The 22206-nt window shown below is 35.1% G+C and overlaps 1 protein-coding gene across 1 annotated transcript in view; it reads right to left on the minus strand.

Moving 5' to 3' along the window:
• The window catches only part of LOC145297593 (signal peptidase complex subunit 1-like), a 34063-nt gene extending 26507 nt beyond the window's left edge, over positions 1-7556 (minus strand). Inside the window, exons 1-2 of the mRNA XM_080143650.1 lie at positions 7388-7556; positions 112-171 (exon numbers count right to left, since the gene is read on the minus strand). Coding sequence (XP_079999776.1) covers positions 112-171; positions 7388-7444 — 117 coding nt within the window. The 5' untranslated portion in view covers positions 7445-7556. The remainder of the gene's footprint in view (positions 1-111; positions 172-7387) is intronic.
• Between the last annotated feature and the right edge of the window lie 14650 nt (positions 7557-22206).

The raw sequence follows: 22206 nt of genomic DNA on the forward strand, positions 1-22206 counted from the left end.
TGGCATAAAGCACACAATCTAAGTCAACGGGTCATAACTTTTTCTTGTTTTTAATGAGTTAAAAAGTATTGTCTATTCAATTCAATGAAAATAACCAAATTAAATACTCACTCCGAATACGATAATGATTATCTGGAAAGTCCTTTCTGCTCGCTTTTGACCATCAAAATCCTATAAAATAGAAAGAAAATGCAGTGTAAAATAAATGTTAAACCAAATACAGCATGATGACATTGCTTATTTACACGGACTCTCTTTTGCTTATCATGCAGGTGGATGGCATATCAATGACGCAGTTCCAGCTCTTCCAGTGTTATCACTAATCAATTTGCATTCATGTTCAGTTACAGAGTCAGAGTCTTTTGAGGTGAAGATTGGGGTTTTCCAAGAATGTGCCCTATCTATCACACCCTTCAATTATATGAATGACTTCATTTTCAACAACCTAATCTTATGTGGGCGGGTCACATTCTACAGAGATGTAAATGTTTGACCTGGTGTAATCCTGATGAGATCAACAAATGAAGATTACATTTCTGTATTTTTTAGATGAGGACTGATAATTCATATTATTTAGATTAGGATTATTGTTCTCATCTTGAGTGTTATTTGCACAACATTTTGGCTGATGTAACCGCCAATCTTATTCAGGCATGTCTTGTTGAACTCTGAAATATTTCTGTTGCACTCAGGAATCTGTATGAGGTTTCAAACAGAACCTTTATTTAATCCATGAGAATAGCATGCTTTCATTCATGAGTCATGACTAGGTAGAAGACCTTAGTAATTCGCAATTGTATTTTTGAATGTTACCCACATTGAGGATGGAATCATCAATCACTAAAAGAATGCAATTTACAAATGAATTTTACCAAGTACTTTACCCACTATGCTTCATGGTGGAGGTTACATTGGTTGAAACATTGTGAAAATAACACTCAAGATGAGTGCCAGGAAGAAAACCAGCTCAACTACAAGTGAATACTGCCACAAGTACAAGTACAGTTGTTGCATAGGGGTTATATTAGAAGGGATGACCTATGTTATATACTTGTTGTTGCATGTTTGTCTTAGAGCGTTCATATTAGTGAGATAGAGTACATTTTAATACCGACGATGACATGTAATAGAGACATGTAATACACTTTGAGAGGGATATAGATAGAAAGATGGAAGAGAGATTGACATTTATACAATTCTGACAGTTCTGGGAATGTTTCTATAAACATTATTTTTCTTTAACACACATATATTTTTGAGATGATGATTATCAGTTCTTTTATCATAAAGAAGGAACCAGTCATTACTTATAATAGCTGAGGGGGGGGATATTCTTAGATGAGTTTATACACAAAGTTCTTTATACAGATGAGTGGAACACAAGTTCTTATAAATACAATTTCACAATACCTTGTTTGTTGAATGATATAACACAAGGCAGTAGTTACAAAATATGATGACGTCCTTAATTTCTTGACCGGTCAATAATTTCGCATCAAGGAATTCAAAGTTTCTACATGATTTCAACTTCCAACCTTTCGCCTCCAAAGGTGGATATCAGCTCTGTCTGTCCGACCCTGTCTGACCTCTAACTCAGCACTGACTTCTCTCTTTGACTACTCTGACTGTTTGTCTCACTAAAGCTCTAACTATATTGACAACTCATCTCTTCCATGACGTCATTGCATGACCAAACAACATGCATATCGATCCCATAGCCTGACATGCCTCATGCGTCTAAACATGTACTGTTCCTCACATGTCTACAACAAGAGTTCTCTAACCTATTTTTTCGACTAACCTACTTTACAAATATGTTTAACATTTTCCTATTTCGTTTCAAACTCCTTATTTTAATTTCATTTTCATAAACAAAATTGAATCATCAAATTCCGTTTTCAATAACATTACTAAACAACGAATTCCTTTTCAACAAAACATCTGCTTATTTATTTTAAACTCTCAATCAGAATTCTCCTGAATCTTAATTCCAAACCTAGCTTCCCAGATTCGAATTCTCGGACTATCCTATCTCATTTTTACTTACTTACAAGAACAGGCGACCTGTTACCTAACACAGTAAACAGCAACTTTGGTAAATATTACTCTGTGGCAACTGAATCAAGAAGAGATTCTTACGAATGCTAAAAAGCAGATGACTTTATTTGCTACCCTCTTTCCTTCTCCACTTCATTGGAATTCGCTTTCCTCCTCAGTCTCTAAAGCAAGTATGAACTCAAAATATTTTCCAACCAATGAAAATCATTTCAAACACAAAAAGTAAGAAGTCGATGTAAAAAATGGTAAACCAGTGCGGAGTTACTCTTCTATCTACCTGAATAAGTTTATTTGTGTTTTAACATATTTTAAAGCGTTTTTTATTCAAAACAAACTCTACTCGATTCAGTTTAAAAAAAAGAACATAAAAATTGCACAAGGACCGTTAATTAAAAAAAAATCGAAAATTGAACAAAATACTGGTAGAACATTGCATTTATTGGATGTTTCTATCAGTATTTTGTTTAATTTTCGATCTTTTAGCTATTATCAAAAGTTATTGTGCAATGATTGTGGTTGTCATTTTTTTTTTCTCACTGAACAGAGTGGACACTGTTTATTTGGAAATATTAAAAAAAAAAAACGCTTTAAAATAAGTTAAAATACAAAAAATACTTATCCAGATAGATAGAAAAGTAACTTATCTTGCCTTTGGTAATATTTGCTTGTCGCATATTTGTTTTTTTTTTTAGTTCCTCATAAATATTTAAAGTTTTAAAGCAATTTCATTTGTCTTAAATAGAGACTGTGAAAATATAATCCATTTATTAATTTACTTCCTGGAAGGGCTGAATACGGATTATTTTACTCTATTGTGATTTACAGCAAATGAAATTTCTTTAAACTTCCTTCATATTAAACAACAGCAATAATAATAATTATAATAATAATAATAATAACGTAAGTAGGTCACAAATGAGTTAATAAAGTAAAATAAGATGATTTTCCAGAATAGCTAACAAAACAAAAAAAAAAAACATACATACCTAACAAATAAATACCAAATGCAAGCTATGTTACTCTTCTACCTTTCTGGATAAGTTTTTTAAAACTTATTTTAAAGTGTTTTTTTGCTTAAAAATGGAGGTAGTGGAAAGACTGTCGAGTTAAAACAAAAAATAAAATGTTGGTCTCGAGCCATAATAAAACGTTGACAATCGCTCAAAAATCGAAAATTAAACATAACATGCTCTTACATAAAACCTTGTTTTTGGCCACTATATATATATATATATATATATATATATATATATATATATATATATATCTGTAATGAAAGAGCGTAAAAAAAGCCAAATTTTGCCTTAAAAAGGTCAATCTGTCAAATCTTTGAAAGACCAAATTTTAAAAGCAATATAGCGACCTTTAATGCCGTACATTTAGTTTAATAAAAATCATGAAAAAAAAAATAAATAAATAATAAAAATGAAATTTTTTCTGGCTTTATTTTAGCCTTTGGGTCTAATAATGTGTTTTATATAAAAATAAATATTTTATAATTTTTTGTCTTTCAAATAATTTACGCCACTAAACTATACTTGTACCAAAGTTTTATATTATTCTGCTTTTCATGTGATAAAATTCAGGCTTTTATCTTTCTGGGGGAAAAAAGTTGCTCAAGAATAATGGATTTTAATTTATTTTTAAAAACTTGGTTTTTCTTCCAATTTTTGGCTGTGCCTATAAAAAATATTCTGTTATTCTAAAAAAAAACAAAAAAAACAGCCATTTTTAAAAAAAAAATTTATAACTCACGTTTTTTTTCTTTTCTTTTTACATAGGCATCACCACTTATCAAGGCCAAGAGACCACTCGAGAATAAGGGTTAAAGAGTGTACAGTAGTAAGATTGGACAATATAATAATCGTTAGTAATGGAAATTCTGTAAATTTGTTAACTTATATGGAACAGCTCATCAAAAACTTGTTTACATTAGACTTGAAGACAATCATATTGTAGTCAGCTGGAAAGCAAGAAAACGGAAGACAATTTCATAGGCGTGCAGTTCTAAGAAAGAAGCTTTGTTCATGGAATCTACATTTAGGTTTAGGCACAGATAAAGAGTGGGGGAAATTATTGATAGTGTTTTCTGCTAGATGGGTGTTACTTGTGAAAGTTTGATGAGGGGGGACCATAGATTGGAGCACAGTCGAGCACTTGCCATGAAAATAATGATAAAGCAGAGACAAACTCACAACATCTCTTCCGTGAAAAAGAGGTTGCAGGGAAGAGAAAAGGACATCTCCTACGAGGCTACAAAGTCTATTTTGAACTGTATCAAGGCAGGATAAGTCCTTTCTAGCAGCTCCTGCCCAGATGTGGCAACAGTATTCCATCCTGGGACGTACCTGGCTCTTATATAGATAGAGAACTGCATCAGCAGTGAGATATCTACTGGATCGATAGAAGGATCCCACCATTTTTTAAACGGCCTTGTAATGGATTTAATGTATGTGTTCCATTTCAGATCAGGAGTAAAGGTTAAGCCCAGAAGCTTGTCAAAACATGAGGCCTCCCCCAGAAGAGAGCCATTCATTACAATTGATGCTAGTTGATGATGTAAAGATAAAAGCTTGGTTTTAGATGCATTAAAAGTAACAAACCACCTCTTTCCCCATTGTACCACTTGCTCAAGATCAGAGGAGTGAGAATCAGAGAGAACTTGGTCGTTTACAGTCTTAGATTTGCTACCATAGATAGTAGTGTCATCAGCATAAATGTCTACAAATGATGTAAGGATGTGATTTGGAAGATCATTAATGTAGATCAGGAAGAGAGTTGGGCCCAGGATGGACCCCTGAGGAACTCCAACATTAATACTGTGAGCTTCTGATTTCTGCCCATCAACCACTACTTTTATGAACCTATCAGAGAGAAATGATTTAATCATTGAGAAGACTTTCCAGCTATACCATAGCTGGAGATCTTGTAAAGTAAACCTTTATGCCATACTTTATCAAAGGCCTTTGATATGTCAAGAGCAATTGCCCTAGAAAGGTTGCCTCTGTCAAGAGATTAGTTAATCCTATGAGATATAACTGTAAGCACATCTGCTGTAGATCTAGCAGAACGGAAACCATATTGTGTGTCACTAAGAAGGTTATTTTTGCTGAGATGCTCGATTACTTTTCTATTTAACACAGATTCCAGCAACTTACTCATAACGAACAGGAGACTTATTGGCCTGTACTGAGAGGGAGATGAGCAATCACCTGAATTCTTAAAATACAGGGCATACTGATGAGATTTTCCAGGGTGATCAGAAGCAATTCTCCTTAAGACAACGTTTAAACAATTTTGTAAGTATGGGCGCTAGTTCTGGTTGAAGTGTTTTGAGTACTATAATTGGAATACTGTCAGGGCCTGCTGCTTTACTGGAATCAAGGTTTTTGATTAGCTTGGCAACATCACGTACAGATATTTGTATATCACATAGCGTGATACAGGAGGAAATATTGGGGGTTGGCAGCCTTGGTCGCAAAGGGTAGAATTAGCTGCAAAGATTACCTCAGGTCCATTGATGATAGTTGGATAGAGCATGGGATTTTGTTTGCTATTTGCCAAAACTGGTCGGTACCAAGCAGCTGCTCAGCTACTTTGAACTTGACGGACTGAGCATACAACTCTCTCGCCTTCTTTATTACTTTTTTACAATGGTTGCTAGCAGTCCTGAAAGTGGCTTTAGTCTCAGTACATCTATTATGTTGGAAGCAATGGAAAAAGTAATTTCTGTGCGCAATGTCAGCAGCACATTCTGGAGAGAACTACGGCTGACTGTTAGGTTTTTGCTTGAACTTTTTCGAGGGTATGAAACGGTCTATACCTACAATTAACCATCCCGTCAGGTCTGATACTATAGAGGACACATCCTTTTTAAACATGGAACGTAGAGGTAGATCTGATATAAATGTACAGAAGCTATCCCGGTCAACCATAGAGTATCGATATACTGTACATCTGAGGACTTATTACATTTCATTTTTATCTTAACTAATATAACAGAGTGGTCAGAAGATCCAAGTGGAGACAGAACGGAAGCTGAACACAGTTCAGGGCAAGTTGTGAGAAAAAGGTCTAGGAGACTTGCATACTGGCCGTCAGTATCGTGCACACGGCTCGATTTGTGAACAATCTGAGTGAGGTCATAAGAAATGGAGAAATCATGACAGAACCTCCCCCTCATCATCGGTTTTGTTTGAGTGAGTTAACCATTCCACATTGTGAACATTGAAGTCTCCACAGACATGAATATTAGCTGAAGGATAAGCAGATAGGACGTGGTCAATTTTCCCAGATATGCTTTTAAAGATAGTAACTCCGCTGTTGTGGGGCGCACCACGCACCACTTAGACGCAAGGGGCTACTATTTGGGACCATGTTTAAGGGAGATGAGCAAAATGTTGGTTTACGTTACATTTAAACTTAGACAGAAAAGCAAGCCGCAGAAATGGAATTCCAAAATCTAGCTGCCCGAGAGAAGAAACTACTAGAGTAGAAAGCTTTCCGGCATTTAGGGATTACTACAGTGAAGGGGTGTGATTTTGTTGCTAAGCGGGTTTGTCATAGGTATGTATGTCGAGGGGGGCACACGTGCAATGAGTTCATGGGAGTATATTCCATTAAAATACTTGTAAAACGGGCATAAAGTTGCGGCAATGGTAAACAACATTAATCAGAAGGGACATTTTTAGGGCATCCACCGTGAAGTAGAATGGTCAGCAGAAAACGGAAGTAAACAAAGATATGCAGATTGCAGAACGTTAACAACCCCCCCCCCCCAAAAAAAAATATATATCCAGGAAGGTAGAAGACTAACTTAGGTTGCCTTTGGTAACAGTTGTTGTGCATTTATTTTTTTCACTCCTTTTTTGGTTCGCTAACCATTCTGGAAAAACCATATAAAATAATTTGTTTAAAACTAATTTTCAAACAGTATTTCCTTTAAAATACAGTATGTCGGTAATAGTAATGATTATTCAAATGCAGTAAACCTGTTAAACATATGTTGACATAATTAGTCCATTATAAAGATAATAGGATTTCAAAATATTGTTCATTTTTTTTTTTAATCTATGCAGATACAAGTTCATAAAATAGACACCTTTTCTTTTTTTTTAAATAATAATAATAAAAAAAAAAAAAAGATAACGTTTTATTATTTAACAAACGCAAAATATTGATAAACAAAAACAAAAAAAATCAATTCTTTGTAAAAGCATATTTTGGTATCGCGTTTTTTGTCATTTTTTTTTTTTTTAACTTTATTTGAATAAAAAAAAAATAGATGCTTTTTTTTTTAGTACGTATAGAAAATCCTGCAGGAACTTACCATATGTGTAGGTATGCTTTTGATACTTTCGGGCAAAAGGTCTTTAATGAAATCCATTTTCTTTTTCCTTTTGAAATTTGAATACCGGGTTGTTTAGCACAATCGATTACAAACAAGATTGTTGTTTGAGATACACGTCAAGTTAACACCGGTTTCTGTTCTCGTGAAATCTCGTTGAGGTATGTAGTTTACTTTATAGACAAGGGAGACAATTCTAGATTTTTTACACACGAATTATTTCCCCTGTTTTTTTTTTTATTTTGGGTGTATTGATATTCATATTAAAAACCTTTTTTCTGTTTATTTAAAAAGAAAATACAACTTTCTTATATATGGGTCGTGGAATTGCATTCACTAGCAAAAGATCTAGCTAATTTGCGTCTTCTTTTAAACATTCATTTTAATTAATTCCCTTAAGTTTTTTCGAGTTCTCTTATGGGATGATCATATTTAGTTAGTTAACTATTACTTATAATTATATTCAGGTATGATTTATACTTGCGTACTATTTGCGTGAAAAGATTATAGTAGTAAACACAAACCTCTTTTTATATGAATTTATATTATATATATATATATATATATATATATATATATATATATATATATATATATATATATATATATATATATATATATATATATATATATATATATATATATATATATGTGGTTGTGGTACTTGTACAGTTTAGTCAAGACATTAAAAAATGAAAATCTCGAAAAAAGTTTAAATTGTATGTATCCATTATACAACGAAGTTCTCCGAAAAAATAAATTCACTTAATTTCATCAAGTATTTTTTTTATTTATTTATTTTTTTTTTTTTACAGCGGAAAAATACGTTTTTATGAAAGCGCGTTGAAGGCGGCCATATTGGATTTAAAAAAATTGTTTGAATGTTATAAATGCCAAAGGGAGATAACTCCAGTTAAAGCGTTGACACCCCTCCCCATCTCTAAATACTAGCTTTCCTTCCTAAAAATCGAACATTTTGCTCGATATCATAACAATTTTTTTTTTTCGCTGTAAAAAAAAACTACTTGATGAAATCAAGTGAAATTTTTTTTTCAGAGAACTTCGTCCCATAACGGATACATATAATTTAAACTTTTTTCGATATTTTCATTTTTTAATGTCTTGACTAAACTGTACAAGTACCAATATATATATATATATATATATATATATATATATATATATATATATTTGTTTAAAAAATTTTGCCTACCCAAACTCTTCTGTCACTTTTTGGTCTACAGATATGAAACTTAATATAGAGAATATTTGAATCCATGCAAAACTTTATATTTGTATTTTAGCAGGGGAAAATCGGTGCAAAAGTGTGAAAATTACAAAAAATGGAATTTGCCAGGTGAAGGTCGAACGATGGCATTACGAATATGCATGCGTAACGTAATAGCTATCCGTTCAGGTTTTAATTTTTAGCCTTGCAGCAAATATGTCTTCATACCTCAGGCATTAACATCAAAGGAAAAAGTAAATTGTAAGCTAAACGTTTTGGTTTCAATCCTCGGTGGTGGCGCACAAGTCATTTTTTTTTTTTTTAACTTTTTAAATCATTACTATAAATTAGGTTCAATATACAGTGTAACCCTGATATAAGAGGCCCTAATATAAGAAAAAGCGGATATAAGAGAGATTTTCTTTGGTTTCAAATTAGAATCTGTGTTAATGTACAATGTAACCTGGATATAAGAAACCCTGATATAGTGTAACTCGGATATAAGAGAGTTGTAGGGTCCAGAGAAGAAGTTACACTGATCTATATAATTATAAAACTCAAATGACCTTGTAACGAGTGATGTAACCCACTTTCCGGTTTACAACATCCTGTTGTGCATGCACACATAAACATTAACCCATAACAACATAAACAGATAAAGACAAATCGCTTCTTTTGCAGATTTTGACCTGCGCACTGAAATATTAACATTATTATTTCGAAATTATTATTTAGCATGGGAAGAGGGGGGAGTGTTTTGCAACTATTCTTTATTACAACTATACTGTTGCTATTTTCTTACACCTAAACAACTTTAACCTGCTGACAAACATAAGAACTATTGTAGTAAAGCCAAGACTATTACTACTACTACTACTACTACTACTACTACTACTACTCTCTGTCTGTCCCTTTTCCTTCCTTCCTTCCTTCCTTCCTTCTTTTTTATTTTTTGTTTAGATTTCTAGATACAAAATAGTTGTGTGAGAACGATGAATTTGTTGACACATTTACTAATCTGTTTCAATATTAGTTTTACTTTATTTTATTTATTTAGGTTTTATTTTTTTACTTGAAGTTTTATTAATTATTTTTTTTTTTTTTAGATTTTAAGTTTCTATAACTTGGTTGAAGAATTCCAATATGGATTTTTCATTCTTATATTTCTTATCGGTAGGTTCATGTGCGTTTTTGCTGCTAAATGACTTTTGTCAGCGTTCGATTTGTAGGAAAATCATGTTTAATTTTCGATTTTTGAGCGATTATTCGGAAAAATAGGTAAGTTTACACGATTAGGGAGGATTTTTTTTTCATGTTTGAGTGATCCGTCTGTGATTTTTCATTTTAATGTACTTTCATAGAAATGTTTCTGTTATGTCAAAAAAAAAAAAACTATTTTCTTTACGTCACAAGTGCCACGCTCATACATGAATTCCATAGCTAATATAGCATACTGACCCAACGGGTCATGGGTAGTCTAGTATGATAATAAATACGAAATCTTCATTAATCAAAATATCATATTTAAGCGTATTTTACAACTACGCAGTGCTGGGCGGCCTGTTATTTAACTATTAAATCTATCTAGCAATTGTATTTATCAATCGATATGCCTGCATATTGCTAGTTGGAAGTTTTCTTAGGGAAAAATAATTTCGTGATTCCTCGGAATAATAATGAAAATCGAAACCCCAAAAATTGAATTTAAATTAAAACTAATATTATCCACTTAATTGCCATGTCACAATCGGTAACATATTACAACATTATTACATAAAACATGTACTTTCACGACTTCCCGATCCAGTGATTCGCCATTATTATTTTTTTTAAATGTCACTTAAATAAAGGAAGTAAATCTTAGTTTGGAATTCTGTTTATTGTTAGTAAAACTTGCAATTTATTTTGAAAACTATTTTCATTAATAATTTTCTACTTCATTGTTTTTTGTAATTTTTGAATATGTTACTAATTTCGACATGACGATTAAGTAGATAACATTGACTTTTATTTAAATTAAATTTCATTTTCAATTTTCATAATTATTCCGACCAGGTACCAATGATTTCAAATATAGTCAAGTTTTAAACTTTTGCCTTGAAAGAAAATTTAAAAAAATAACACTTGTAATATATCACGTGATTAACATAGACTCTCACTGTTTCTAAGTAAATGAAACTATATCAGTTGCATTAAAGGAATCGTGGAGAGAACAGGAGGCTTAGTTGAAAAAGCATGTTATGGCGACAGACACGTGCAATAGACTGTTTAAGTCAATTAAAACAGTGGCCAGAAAAGGTGCACAACTTTATTGAAACAAACTTTCAAACTATACAATCAAGAATATTCTTTGTGTGTGCGTGTGTGTTTTTTTTTTTTGTTGTTCTAATCAAGAAAATTCCTTGTGTTGTCTTTCCAACAATATATACAAAAATATGCAATATAACTGGTAAAAAAACCCCCCAAAAAACGATCTCTGTATTTCAGTGGCATAAAGAAAATAACAGTATGTAGATAATGTTGTTGTTGTGAAGTCCACTTTTATTATTAGTAACAAAAAGAAATATAGCACAGAAGGAAAAACAAAATTTCTTTTAACATAAAACGAAAAGATTTATTTCAGTGGCATCAAATTCTATAGTGTCCGAGTGAGGAAGATGAAGAGTTGAAACTTTTTTAGACTATCAAAGGTTGGCTAGCAGTTATCTTCAGGTGAAGATCAAAAATTCTGGAACATCCAGCGTTCACTGTAGAAAGACAGAAGAGAGAGAAAGAGTCTTCCTTAGATGCTTCCAGGATTGTCTCTGCTGACCGACTGTGATTCTTTTTTCTTTTTTGTACTTGAGAGTCATTACTTATCAAGGCCTGAAGGTCACTTGAGAATAAGGGTTAATGAATGTAAGCCACTCGAGGATAAGGGTTAATGAATGTAAAGTGGTAGTGCAGTAATCGTTAATGGTGTAAATTGAGTAGAATTGGATTAATAATGGGGACGACTCAACAAGAATTTGTTTACATTGGATTTGAAGGCTACCATGTTGTATTCAATTGGAGAGCAGGCCAGCAGAACACTGTTCGATAGGCAGAACAGTTCTGGGAAAGAAGCTTTGCTCATGGAATCTACGTTTATATTTAGGCAGAGTTAGAGTTGGGGAAATCTTGAAGTGGCTGAATTAGTTCTTCAGGAGTGTGGCCAAATCGCTTAACAGGGATATTGATTCAAAATAGAAAATAAGTCTTTATTGTATTTATGACTGCTGCAAGTTTAGGGTTAGGATTGGGGCTAGTTTTGGGTTAGGTTAAGGTTAAAATAAAGTCCTGTTTTTGTTCAGTTCAAAAGCTATGCCAATACAAAAAATCCTATTTATCTATAATATAAATCTCACCTGTCTGTTGAAATGTATGTATGTATGTATGTATGTATGTATGTATGTCTCGCAAAAACTTTCGACAGAGGCGACAGATTTTCATAAGATTTGTATCATTTTGAAGTTTGATCCTCCGGATGACAAATATTGAAAAATTGGCCCAAAACATTAATTCCTTCACCCTCAACTGGGCACTTTCCTACAGGGAGGGGTCGCTTTTTTCACCGATATTTTCGAAAGTCATCGCCTCTTTTTGATTGTCTAGCCTTAATTTAAACCTACGTCACTTCCGGTTTGCCGATAGGCACAACAGCTAACGCATCACATTTTTTTTCACTTTCTTTTCCTTCTTCACGGTACGGGTTCGAGCCTACTTGCCTACTAACACTTTTTTTTTTGCACTTGCAATTTTCCTTCTTTTTTTTTTTTTTTGCTCAATCAACACCCTTATACATAACTCCATTTTCTTTTCCGCCTTTGTGTCACGGGTTCAAGCCTGCCTCTCTACTACAACTTTTTTTTTGCTCAACAAACACCTGGACAACGCCGGGCAATGCCGAGCACCCAGGCTAGTCTAATATATAATAATAAGTAATAATCTATGAAACAAAATCAACCAGCATATTTTAAAGTTATAAAAAGAGCAAAATAAAGTAAAAGGACTCATGAGCAATGCACTTAGAAGAAGGTAGTAATTAATAATTGTGACTTCACCTAGTAGTGGTCGATGTTTACACATCGACGTACGAAATCAAAATGTATAAACACATTTGTACACATGTCGTTTGCACATACACTATCATAAATAAAAACAAATAATTATATTTTGGACCAATCAGAAAACTTTCTGAATTTATTTGAAATTATCTTTCTGGGAGCTACCCAAACCCTTTAAAAGCCAGATTTTTCTTCAATAAACCAATGGAATCTAGTTGACCCGAGTCTGCAGAGCGGTGTCGCTGGGAACCCCACTGTGGTCACTCATCTTTGCAATATTTCTCTCCACCTATGCACATAAACATTGACGAAATTTTGGGTTCGTCTCCAAAATCCGTTTTTCATGGTAACAAAATGGAAAGAAAAAAAAGGGGGAAAAAGCATTTATGGCAAATTTCTCGTAAAAGAGTAACTAGTGGAAATGAGCAAAAGAAATACAGACCCGAATAAGTTTAAAATGATCCAAGTTTATTAAAACAAAAAGTTATCGATTGCCTTTATTTCCCAAGGCTGGTGTAAAAAAAAACAAAAAAACCCTTAAGGAAACATTTAAAAATACATTAAAAAAATACAAAAAAGACGTCAATCCTTACTTGCAAGAAAGGCTGAAAGAAAAGATCATATAAAAAACGGAAAACAGTCCTTGTTTAGAATTCAGTCCTTTTAACAAAATGTTCAGTCTTTCTTTGACAAAATGTTCTTTTTTTTTTTTTTTTTCCGAAAGGACAAACAAAAGTTTCTTTGACCTAAAATGGGAAAAAGAAGTAATTTCCTTTGTGAAGGCTCATGTGCCTTTTAATTCAAAGGGGAGAGAAGACCATAAAGCCGCTTTGATAGGCTTTATGTGTACAAATACGGGGTAAATTCTTGAATTATGGAAGATTTCCTTTCTGAAGGAAACTTCGGTTGAAAAATCTTTCAAAGAGGGGATTTCCTTTCTAAGGGCGATATTCTGCTCGTCTCGTCGGCGAAATTAAATTTTGTTCTTTTAGAAAAGAACTCTTCAACACACGGTAGTTTCGTTCGTTAATCCTTTGAGAATAATAATTTACCAGTTGTAGACTCGTTTGTCTTTTAATAACCGGTATTAATCTTCCAGTCGTAAGACCTTGTTGTCTTATAATGACTGAGAATAAAATAACGTTAATAGTTTAGTACCAACAAATGAAGTTCTAAAAAAACGTCTTTCTCCAAAGGAGGAGAGAAAAAAAAACGTAGAATTTAACGTCAAGAATCCTTTTTGACGGAGCCGAATAGCATCCTTCTTCTTGGCTGGCTAGATTCGAACTGACGAAAATGGGCAAAAGCCCTTTCCTCCTCCTCCTCCTCCTCCTCCTCCTCCTCTCCAGAGGGTAGAAGTGGAGCTGGCTGTTAGAAAGCGAACTATACCATTGCTGATGATGATGGAAGTGACCTGCCGGTCAAGGAATGCGTTCCTTGACCCAAATGGTGAGATGTTGAATGTGTATAAATAAAAAAATAAATAAAAATTATTTCTCTATTAAAAGTTTCAACAACATTAACAAACACATACAACCCATCGCATTATCATCTGTCAATCTATATAAACTTTATTCATTGAAATATTTTACTAATACAATAACAAAAGAATATTGACTCTTAAAAACAACTTTCAATGAATTATAATTTATAAAAATAAGCAGAGAAGTTTTGAATACGATTTTCCTGACATCTGAAACTCATGGCTTTTAATTAATCGATTCAGACTTCTAATGTCTCAGCTAATGACTTCCTTGTTTTCACAAGAACACTAAAAACATTTACAAACATTTTATGTTTTCCTATTACTGTAAGCCTTCCAATTTAAACATCAACCAGCTTGTTGTGAGTTTAGAGCGCTAGTGTGCATGCGCACCAGATGTTTACAAATAGAACGAAATTGGCGCCTTTTCCCAGCTTAGTCGTTCGTTACCGACCATGTTGTTGTACCTGCTGAATTTTATATTGAATAAAACCTTTCTAATATCTTAAAAGGTCTTTATTTTCCATTACAATTTATTCAACATAAAATTAAAAATTAACAGCAACAATGAATGCTATACTGGGACCTGGTAAATTCAAAGGATCGTCAGATACAACCGCTGACGAATGGAATCATTGGTATCGTACCCTCATCAACTGCATCGACTCTCTCACAGTCGCTCATCCTCAAAATCCTCCGAATAAGTTAAGTATTCTGATTAATTTCATCTCACCGAAGGTCTATTCTCTTATATCTCACTGTTCAACATTCGAGAGGGCTATTAGCATCCTTCAAGCAACCTATGTAAAACCGGTAAATTCTGTGTTTGCTCGTCACCTTCTCGCCACTAGGAAACAAAATCAAGGTGAATCTATTGATCAGTTTCTCCTAAAACTAAAGAATCTTTCTAAGGATTGTAAATTTGAAGATGTTACTGCTCTCAACATGCGGAGCTAGCGATACGTGACGCATTTATCACAGGTCTCACTTCCTTAACTATTAGGCAGAGATTACTTGAAAGTTTTGAAATTAACCTAGATCATGCCGTAGCAACTGCACGAAGTCTAGAAATGGCCCAACATAATGCAGCAGCTTATGACACATCAATTGTAGCAAAGGCATCTATTCATGCAGATGAATCTGAAAATAACTCTAGTTTGGAACTAACTAATGAATGTGCTGCTATTCCCAGAAATAATCAGGCGACTCACTTCGCCAGATGCCAATTCTGTGGACGAGAAAATCATTCTCGAAATATTTGCCCAGCTTGGAATGCTGACTGCCTTAAATGCGGAAAGAGGGGCCACTTCTCTAAAGTCTGCCGATCTAAAATAAAACAAACAACTTATAATACCAGGACTAGTTCTGCATATATTGCCCTCACTGCGTCATCCCAATGCACTCCATGCACACAATATTCTGTAGTAAATGCAACAATTAATAGTACCTGTTTGAAAGCTATGGTAGACAGTGGAAGCACTCATAACTTTATACGAATGAACATCGTGAGATCACTCGGCCTTAGTATATTACCTTCTAATGATACGGTAAGCATGGCTTCCTCGAATCTCACGAGCAAAACCTTAGGACACTGTGTTGCGTCCATCGCTGTTAATGGACAAATTTACACTAATATGCATCTATCTATCCTTCCCAACTTGTGTGCTCCAATTATACTAGGACAAGAGTTCATGCAATTGCATAACCGGGTGGAATTCCGTTATAACGGAAAGATACCATCTTTACAGATTTGTAACGTCACTCAGATGAAAATCGAGCCACCGTCTCTTTTTGCTAATTTAGCAAAGAATTGTAAACCCATCGCAACAAAAAGCAGAAACTACTCAGCATCGGACTGCGAATTTATCCGGAATGAGATACAAAAATTATTAAAAGAAGGTATCAATCGAATTCCCCATGGAGAGCCCAAGTACTAGTAACTAGAAATCAAAGACATAAGCATCGCATGGTCGTTGACTATTCTGCAACTATAAATCGGTTTACACTTTTGGATGCTTTTCCGCTTCCCAAAATTTCAGATATCATACGCCAACTATCACAGTACAAAATTTTCAATAAGTTGGACCTGAAGTCTGCATATTATCAATGCCCTATACGTAGAGACGAGAGAATTTACACAGCATTTGAAGCTGACGGAGGACTATACGAGTTTTCTAGGTTACCTTTTGGGCTAACGAACTCAGTAGCTGTGTTTCAACGTATTATGCATAATCTGATTCAAGAACATGAACTCCAAGGTACATTTGCCTACATTGATGACATTGTCATTGGAGGAAAAACTAATAAAGAATTAAACGAAAATATGGAAGCTTTTAGAAAGGTTATCAACCGTCTTAACTTGCAACTAAACCCTGTAAAATGTGAATATGGTATAACCAAACTAAAGTTTCTAGGGCACTTATTGGAAAATGGAACAATCAGTTCTGATCCAGACAGACTTACACCACTAAAAGAATTATCGATTCCGAACTGCAGTAAGTCACTCAGGCGGGCTCTAGGTCTCTTCTCATACTATTCACCATGGATAGAGAATTTCTCAGATCGGATTTCACCTTTATTAAACATTGTGTCCTTTCCTATCACTGAGAAACTCAAAAATCAATTTCAAGCCATGAAAGATGAAATTTGCAAGGCTTCGGTTGCAGCCATTGAGGATGAAGTTCCTTTTACGATAGAAACTGATGCATCTGCGACAGCATTAGCAGCCTGCCTTTCCCAGAATGGACGTCCAGTAGCATATTTTTCCAGAACCCTAACGCAGTCAGAGCGTCGACATTCAGCAGTGGAACGTGAATCGGCAGCCATTGTAGAATCTGTGCGTAAATGGCGTGACCTCTTACTCGGTCGACACTTTACCATTATTACTGACCAACAGGCTGCATCATTTATGTTCAACACGCAGACACCAAATCGTATTAAAAACGATAAGCTGCTTCGGTGGAGACTTGAACTTTCAAACTATTCTTATGAGATAGTATATAGACCAGGTTCTCTTAATAACTCTGCAGATACCCTTTCTCGATCATGCTCTGCTTCGCGCTCATTATCACTAAAGGACCTGCACGCAGCACTTTGTCATCCTGGAGTAGCGAGACTCTATCACTTTGTGAGGCAGAAGAATCTACCATTCTCCATGGAAGATGCTAAGTGCACCTGCGCTGAATGTCAAATATGTGCTGAACTAAAACCAAGGTTCTTCAAACCTCCATCAGGTCGATTAATCCATTCCCGATCCCCCTTTGAACGTCTTTCAATAGATTTCATGGGACCGAAACCATCTACGAATAATCTCAAATACCTACTCGTGATTGTAGATGAATATTCACGCTATCCTTTTGTCTATCCATGTCAGGACATATCAACAAAAACTGTTATAAATTGTCTCCAGAATTTATTTACCTTTTTTGGCTGCCCAGATTCCATCCATAGTGATCGAGGAAGTCAATGTGAACTAAAAGAGTTTCTCTGGCAGCATGGAGTTGTGATTACCCACTCAACTCCATACCATCCAATTGGCAATGGACAATGCGAGAGAGTAAATGGCACAATCTGGAAAACGATCAAACTTGCACTCAAAACCAGGCAATTGGACGAACGTCACTGGCATGAAGTACTCGACATAGCTTTGCACTCTATTCGATCGCTACTTTGTACAGCAACTAACTCAACCCCACACGAGAGAATGTTTAACTTTTCCAGAAGGTCGGGCACCGAATATACCTTACCCGAGTGGCTGCAAGGAGGACCGGCCCGCCTTAGGAAGTTTGTCCGCCAACACAAGTCAGATCCCCTAGTGGAACCAGTAGATATAATATCTGCAACTCCCAACTTTGCCAGAATTCGTTTCCCTGACGGCCGTCAGTCAACAGTCTCAACAGAAGACCTAGCCCCCACTCCTGTCACTGACCCCTCCTCTACAAACTTGGAATCTCCTGTCTCCCCTGATCATGGTACATCACCAGATTCTACTACTCCATCAAACATCCGCGAACCAGAGTTGATTGATCAACAGGAGACCCCAAAGAATAATACCTCACCAAATGGAGAGTCTTTCTCTTCAGTCGACAAAACAAAGTGTTTAGAAATAGAAGAGCAGCAGCAACAGTCTGACTCGAAGAAGGGCGTTTTCAAATTTCTTCCAGAAGCAACAAAAAGGGGAAGGAAGATCACCTGCAACCCGAAATATAAATAAAATGTGGTGGAGAGTGTTGTGAGTTTAGAGCGCTAGTGCGCATGCGCACCAGATGTTTACAAATAGAACGAAATTGGCGCCTTTTCCCAGCTTAGTCGTTCGTTACCGACCATGTTGTTGTATCTGCTGAATTTTATGTTGAATAAAACCTTTCTAATATCTTAAAAGGTCTTTATTTTTCATTACACAGCTAACCCAAGTTGCTCGTCATATTAACAAAAGAATTCATACGGCTGAAATTTATTCATTGCAGGGATATTTAGTTGTGTCACCGAACACCCACGCAAATCTGTATTGTGCAAGGAAACACGGCTGTAATCCGTCACCTAGATACACAAGTTCATGGGACTACATTTTTATCCCTTTGTATAGGAATACAGTAAACAGGTTAGAATGTTCAAGAAAGCCGGTGTATAAAGATTAATGCGCTAAAATTTAAACAGTCCAGAACAGTTCAAAACGGTCACTAATAATATTTGCAAATTATACAAGAGCACAGACCACTCTGTAAAGGACTGTCTCAAATATTTGAATTTTGACACTAAATGTCAAAGAGCTAAGGAATTAAAATTATGTGTCAGGTGCCTCGGTGGGCACTCCAAAACTAATTAAGGGTTTTCCTTATCCTTGCGCCGTTTGTGGACTAAAGAACCACTAATCTATTATGTGTCCTAAACGTCCCAAATCCTTCGAGGGATGTACCTCTTGAACAGGACAGGAAAATTGTACTTTCCCTATAATTAAAATCTCGATGAGGATAAATGACCATCATATTTATTTCTATTCTTGTTAGATATAGGTAGTTAGAGGTCATTGTTTCCGCAAACAGTTTTAAACCAATTAAGTCTCGGAAAGAAAGTAAAGTCAGGATCAGTTGAGATGCCTGTAAACACTCTTATTGGGTATAATTCTTTGAAACTTAAGGCAGTTGAAGTCTCCCTTAAATTGGGATATCAAAAACCCTTCCTAATGAAATCATGTCAAAATTGACTAATGAGGGTTTCCATCTTTGTCCTGGATACACCGAATTAAACGGCTCTGTTATTCATGTCTGGATTAAATTCAACAAATAAATAACCTCCATTTAATTAAATGTTTGGGAGGTACTGCTTGAAAGGTTTCCAAGTACATAATTCCTTTCGATGAAGAGTCAAAAATGTTGAATTTTAATGCAAACGATAAGGAAGTTACTGACCTTTGATAAGGTCATAAATGCACTCCTATACACTATTCGCTACTAAAATCGTTCTTTAACAATTTTTCAGTAGAGCATGGAATCAAGAAGTTATTTTCCTAGATTCCATTTGGATTGATAAGAATGATAACTTATCTTTTAGTGATGAAGAAGAAATAAATAATTTTAAATAGTCTATTGTCCTTAGAGATGGAAAATATTATATCGATCTGCCGTAGGATTCTGAGAAAATTAAATAAATTATGGGACTTTTCCCCCAGATGTTGAAATCATTTGTTTCTGTGATGCATCTAAGCATGTTCACAGATTCTCTTTATATACCAAACAGGGGACTCAGTGTTTCTTGATATTTGCCAAAGCTAAACTGGCTCCCATTAAAGGGAAATTACTCCCTACCTTGGAATTGATGGCCATATACCCGGCCTTTAAAGTTATTCTTCAGGTCTTGCGGGCCCTAATGCCTATTAATATCCAAGTTCTTTTCCTTGTGTTTGACACATAAGTAGCTTTGACATGGGTTTTAAATGAGAAGGGCTCAAATAAATATATTCTTGTGAAAAACCGTATATCGAATATAAATAAATCTTTGGAGGAGATTGACCTCAAATTATGTGCCTTCGTCGGAGAATCCAGCAGATTTTTAACAAGAGGCATTACTACCTCTAAGTTCACACAAGTGTTCAATTTCTGGGCATATGGATCAGATTGGCTTAACCCAAATAGCATCAACTGGCCCGTCTCTCCCATACTCTGCCTTAATGGCAGCAACAGAAAAATTGTTTCCTGCATGTTCTTGTATGACGTCAACTCAGACGAGAACTTCTTCTCTTTAAAAATATCTGATTTTCTACATTATCTAAGGCGATTAATGTCTTAGAAAAGGTTTTGAGATTCGGTGATAAGCTACAAAACCAAAATACCGACTCCTATAAAAGAGCTACACTGTTGCTTTTTTTCTCGCATGCAAAGCGAAACTTTTACCTTTGAATTGAATTATCTAAAACAACCTTTGAATAAGGTTGCCCCTTAAAGGGTAACTGTCCTTGACTTATTCCTAGATAAGGATGGTTTGATGTGGACCAGAGGATGCATTCAGAACTCTGAAGTTTTTCCCTTCGAGGTGAAATTTCCTATTCTGTTAGGAAAGAAGCACCACCTGACCAAACTGGCCATTAATGAACCTTCAACCCTCAGCAAGTTGAGATTATCTGGTTTTCGGATCCCTCAGGGGAAACAAGCGATGAAGACTTTTCTCCGCAGTTGTGTCATATGCAAGAGAATTAATTCTCTACCTTGCAAGGCCCCATCAGGGTTTCAGCTACCCTCTCATAGGGTAAATTTTGTCCACCCCTTCAAACAGGAATGTGTGGATTTTACTAGACATTTTTTTTATTAAATGGAATGAATAAGACATAAAAAATGTACATTCTATTGTTCACATGAATGACCTTGCAGGCTATTCATTTGGAACTTTTACCAGACATGGGCACACGTTCTTTTCTGTTAGCCTTTATCAGGTTCACCAATTTATACAGTGTATCTACTCATGTATATTCCGATAACGCCAAGTCATTCTTAGCATCAGGCATAATACTACCAGACATATTCGTCTCCAACGACTTTAAAGAACACTTTAAGTCTGCTTCGATTAATCACTTTACCATTCCACTTTATTCGACTTAGCAGGGGTGGGGGGCATGGGAAAGGCTGATTAAAACTGTTAAACAGTGTTTGACAAAATTGTTGGGTAGGAGGAAGGTTGATTATTTCAAATTCCTAACTACCTTGTTAGATGTGCAAAGGACTATAAATGATAGGCTGCTCACATTTATATCAGCATCGGGCACAGGTCTTGATGTTCTGACCCCTAACCATTTTTTGCAATTGGACTATCATCCCTGCTTGCTAATAAATAATTACAGTTCTGAGGAGTTGTGTCCTGACCTTCCCAATAGAACGGGTCTTCTATATTCCCTTGAGTTAAGGGAAAAATTTATTAATAAATACAAAAGCATCTGGCATAACGACTATTTGTTGTCCCTTAGGGAAGTTGATGCTAACATAAGGGGCGACTGTCTCCCAAAAGTTTCTGTAGGCAAGGTTGTACTTGTTAAATCCCCGAATAAATCTCGTCCATATTGGAGTCTAGGTAAAATACTTAGACTGATCATTAGTAGTGACGATAAAGTTTGTTCAGTTTGCGCACTATAAGAAATGGGTGTGCGCAAATCCACTCGTTCAAGCATATTTTCCCTTAGAAGTAAAGAGTGATCCAGAATCTGCCCCAGCAGAATTTATTGAAGAAGGGGGACCTTTCTATTACCCTGCATGTTCAGTCACTAATGATGGATCAGCGAGCATGGTGTGCTGTGACTCATGTGATAATTGGTATCATTTTTATTGCGTCGGGATTATATAGCAGGACACCATAGGGGAGTGGGCTTGTCTGAATTGTGTGAATAAAATATCACAATAAAATTCAAATTTCATGCTGCTTTTATCTAGATTCCAAGCTGCTGACACTCGTTTTATTATTGTCTTTGGCTAAATGTGGTAGCCTTTTTAATTAAAAAAAAGATAATAAAGGGAGATAATTT

The sequence above is a fragment of the Euprymna scolopes genome, chromosome 2, assembly GCF_053919585.1.
Source record: "Euprymna scolopes isolate OS-2025 chromosome 2, ASM5391958v1, whole genome shotgun sequence".
In the NCBI taxonomy this organism is placed as follows: Eukaryota; Metazoa; Mollusca; class Cephalopoda; order Sepiida; family Sepiolidae; genus Euprymna; species Euprymna scolopes.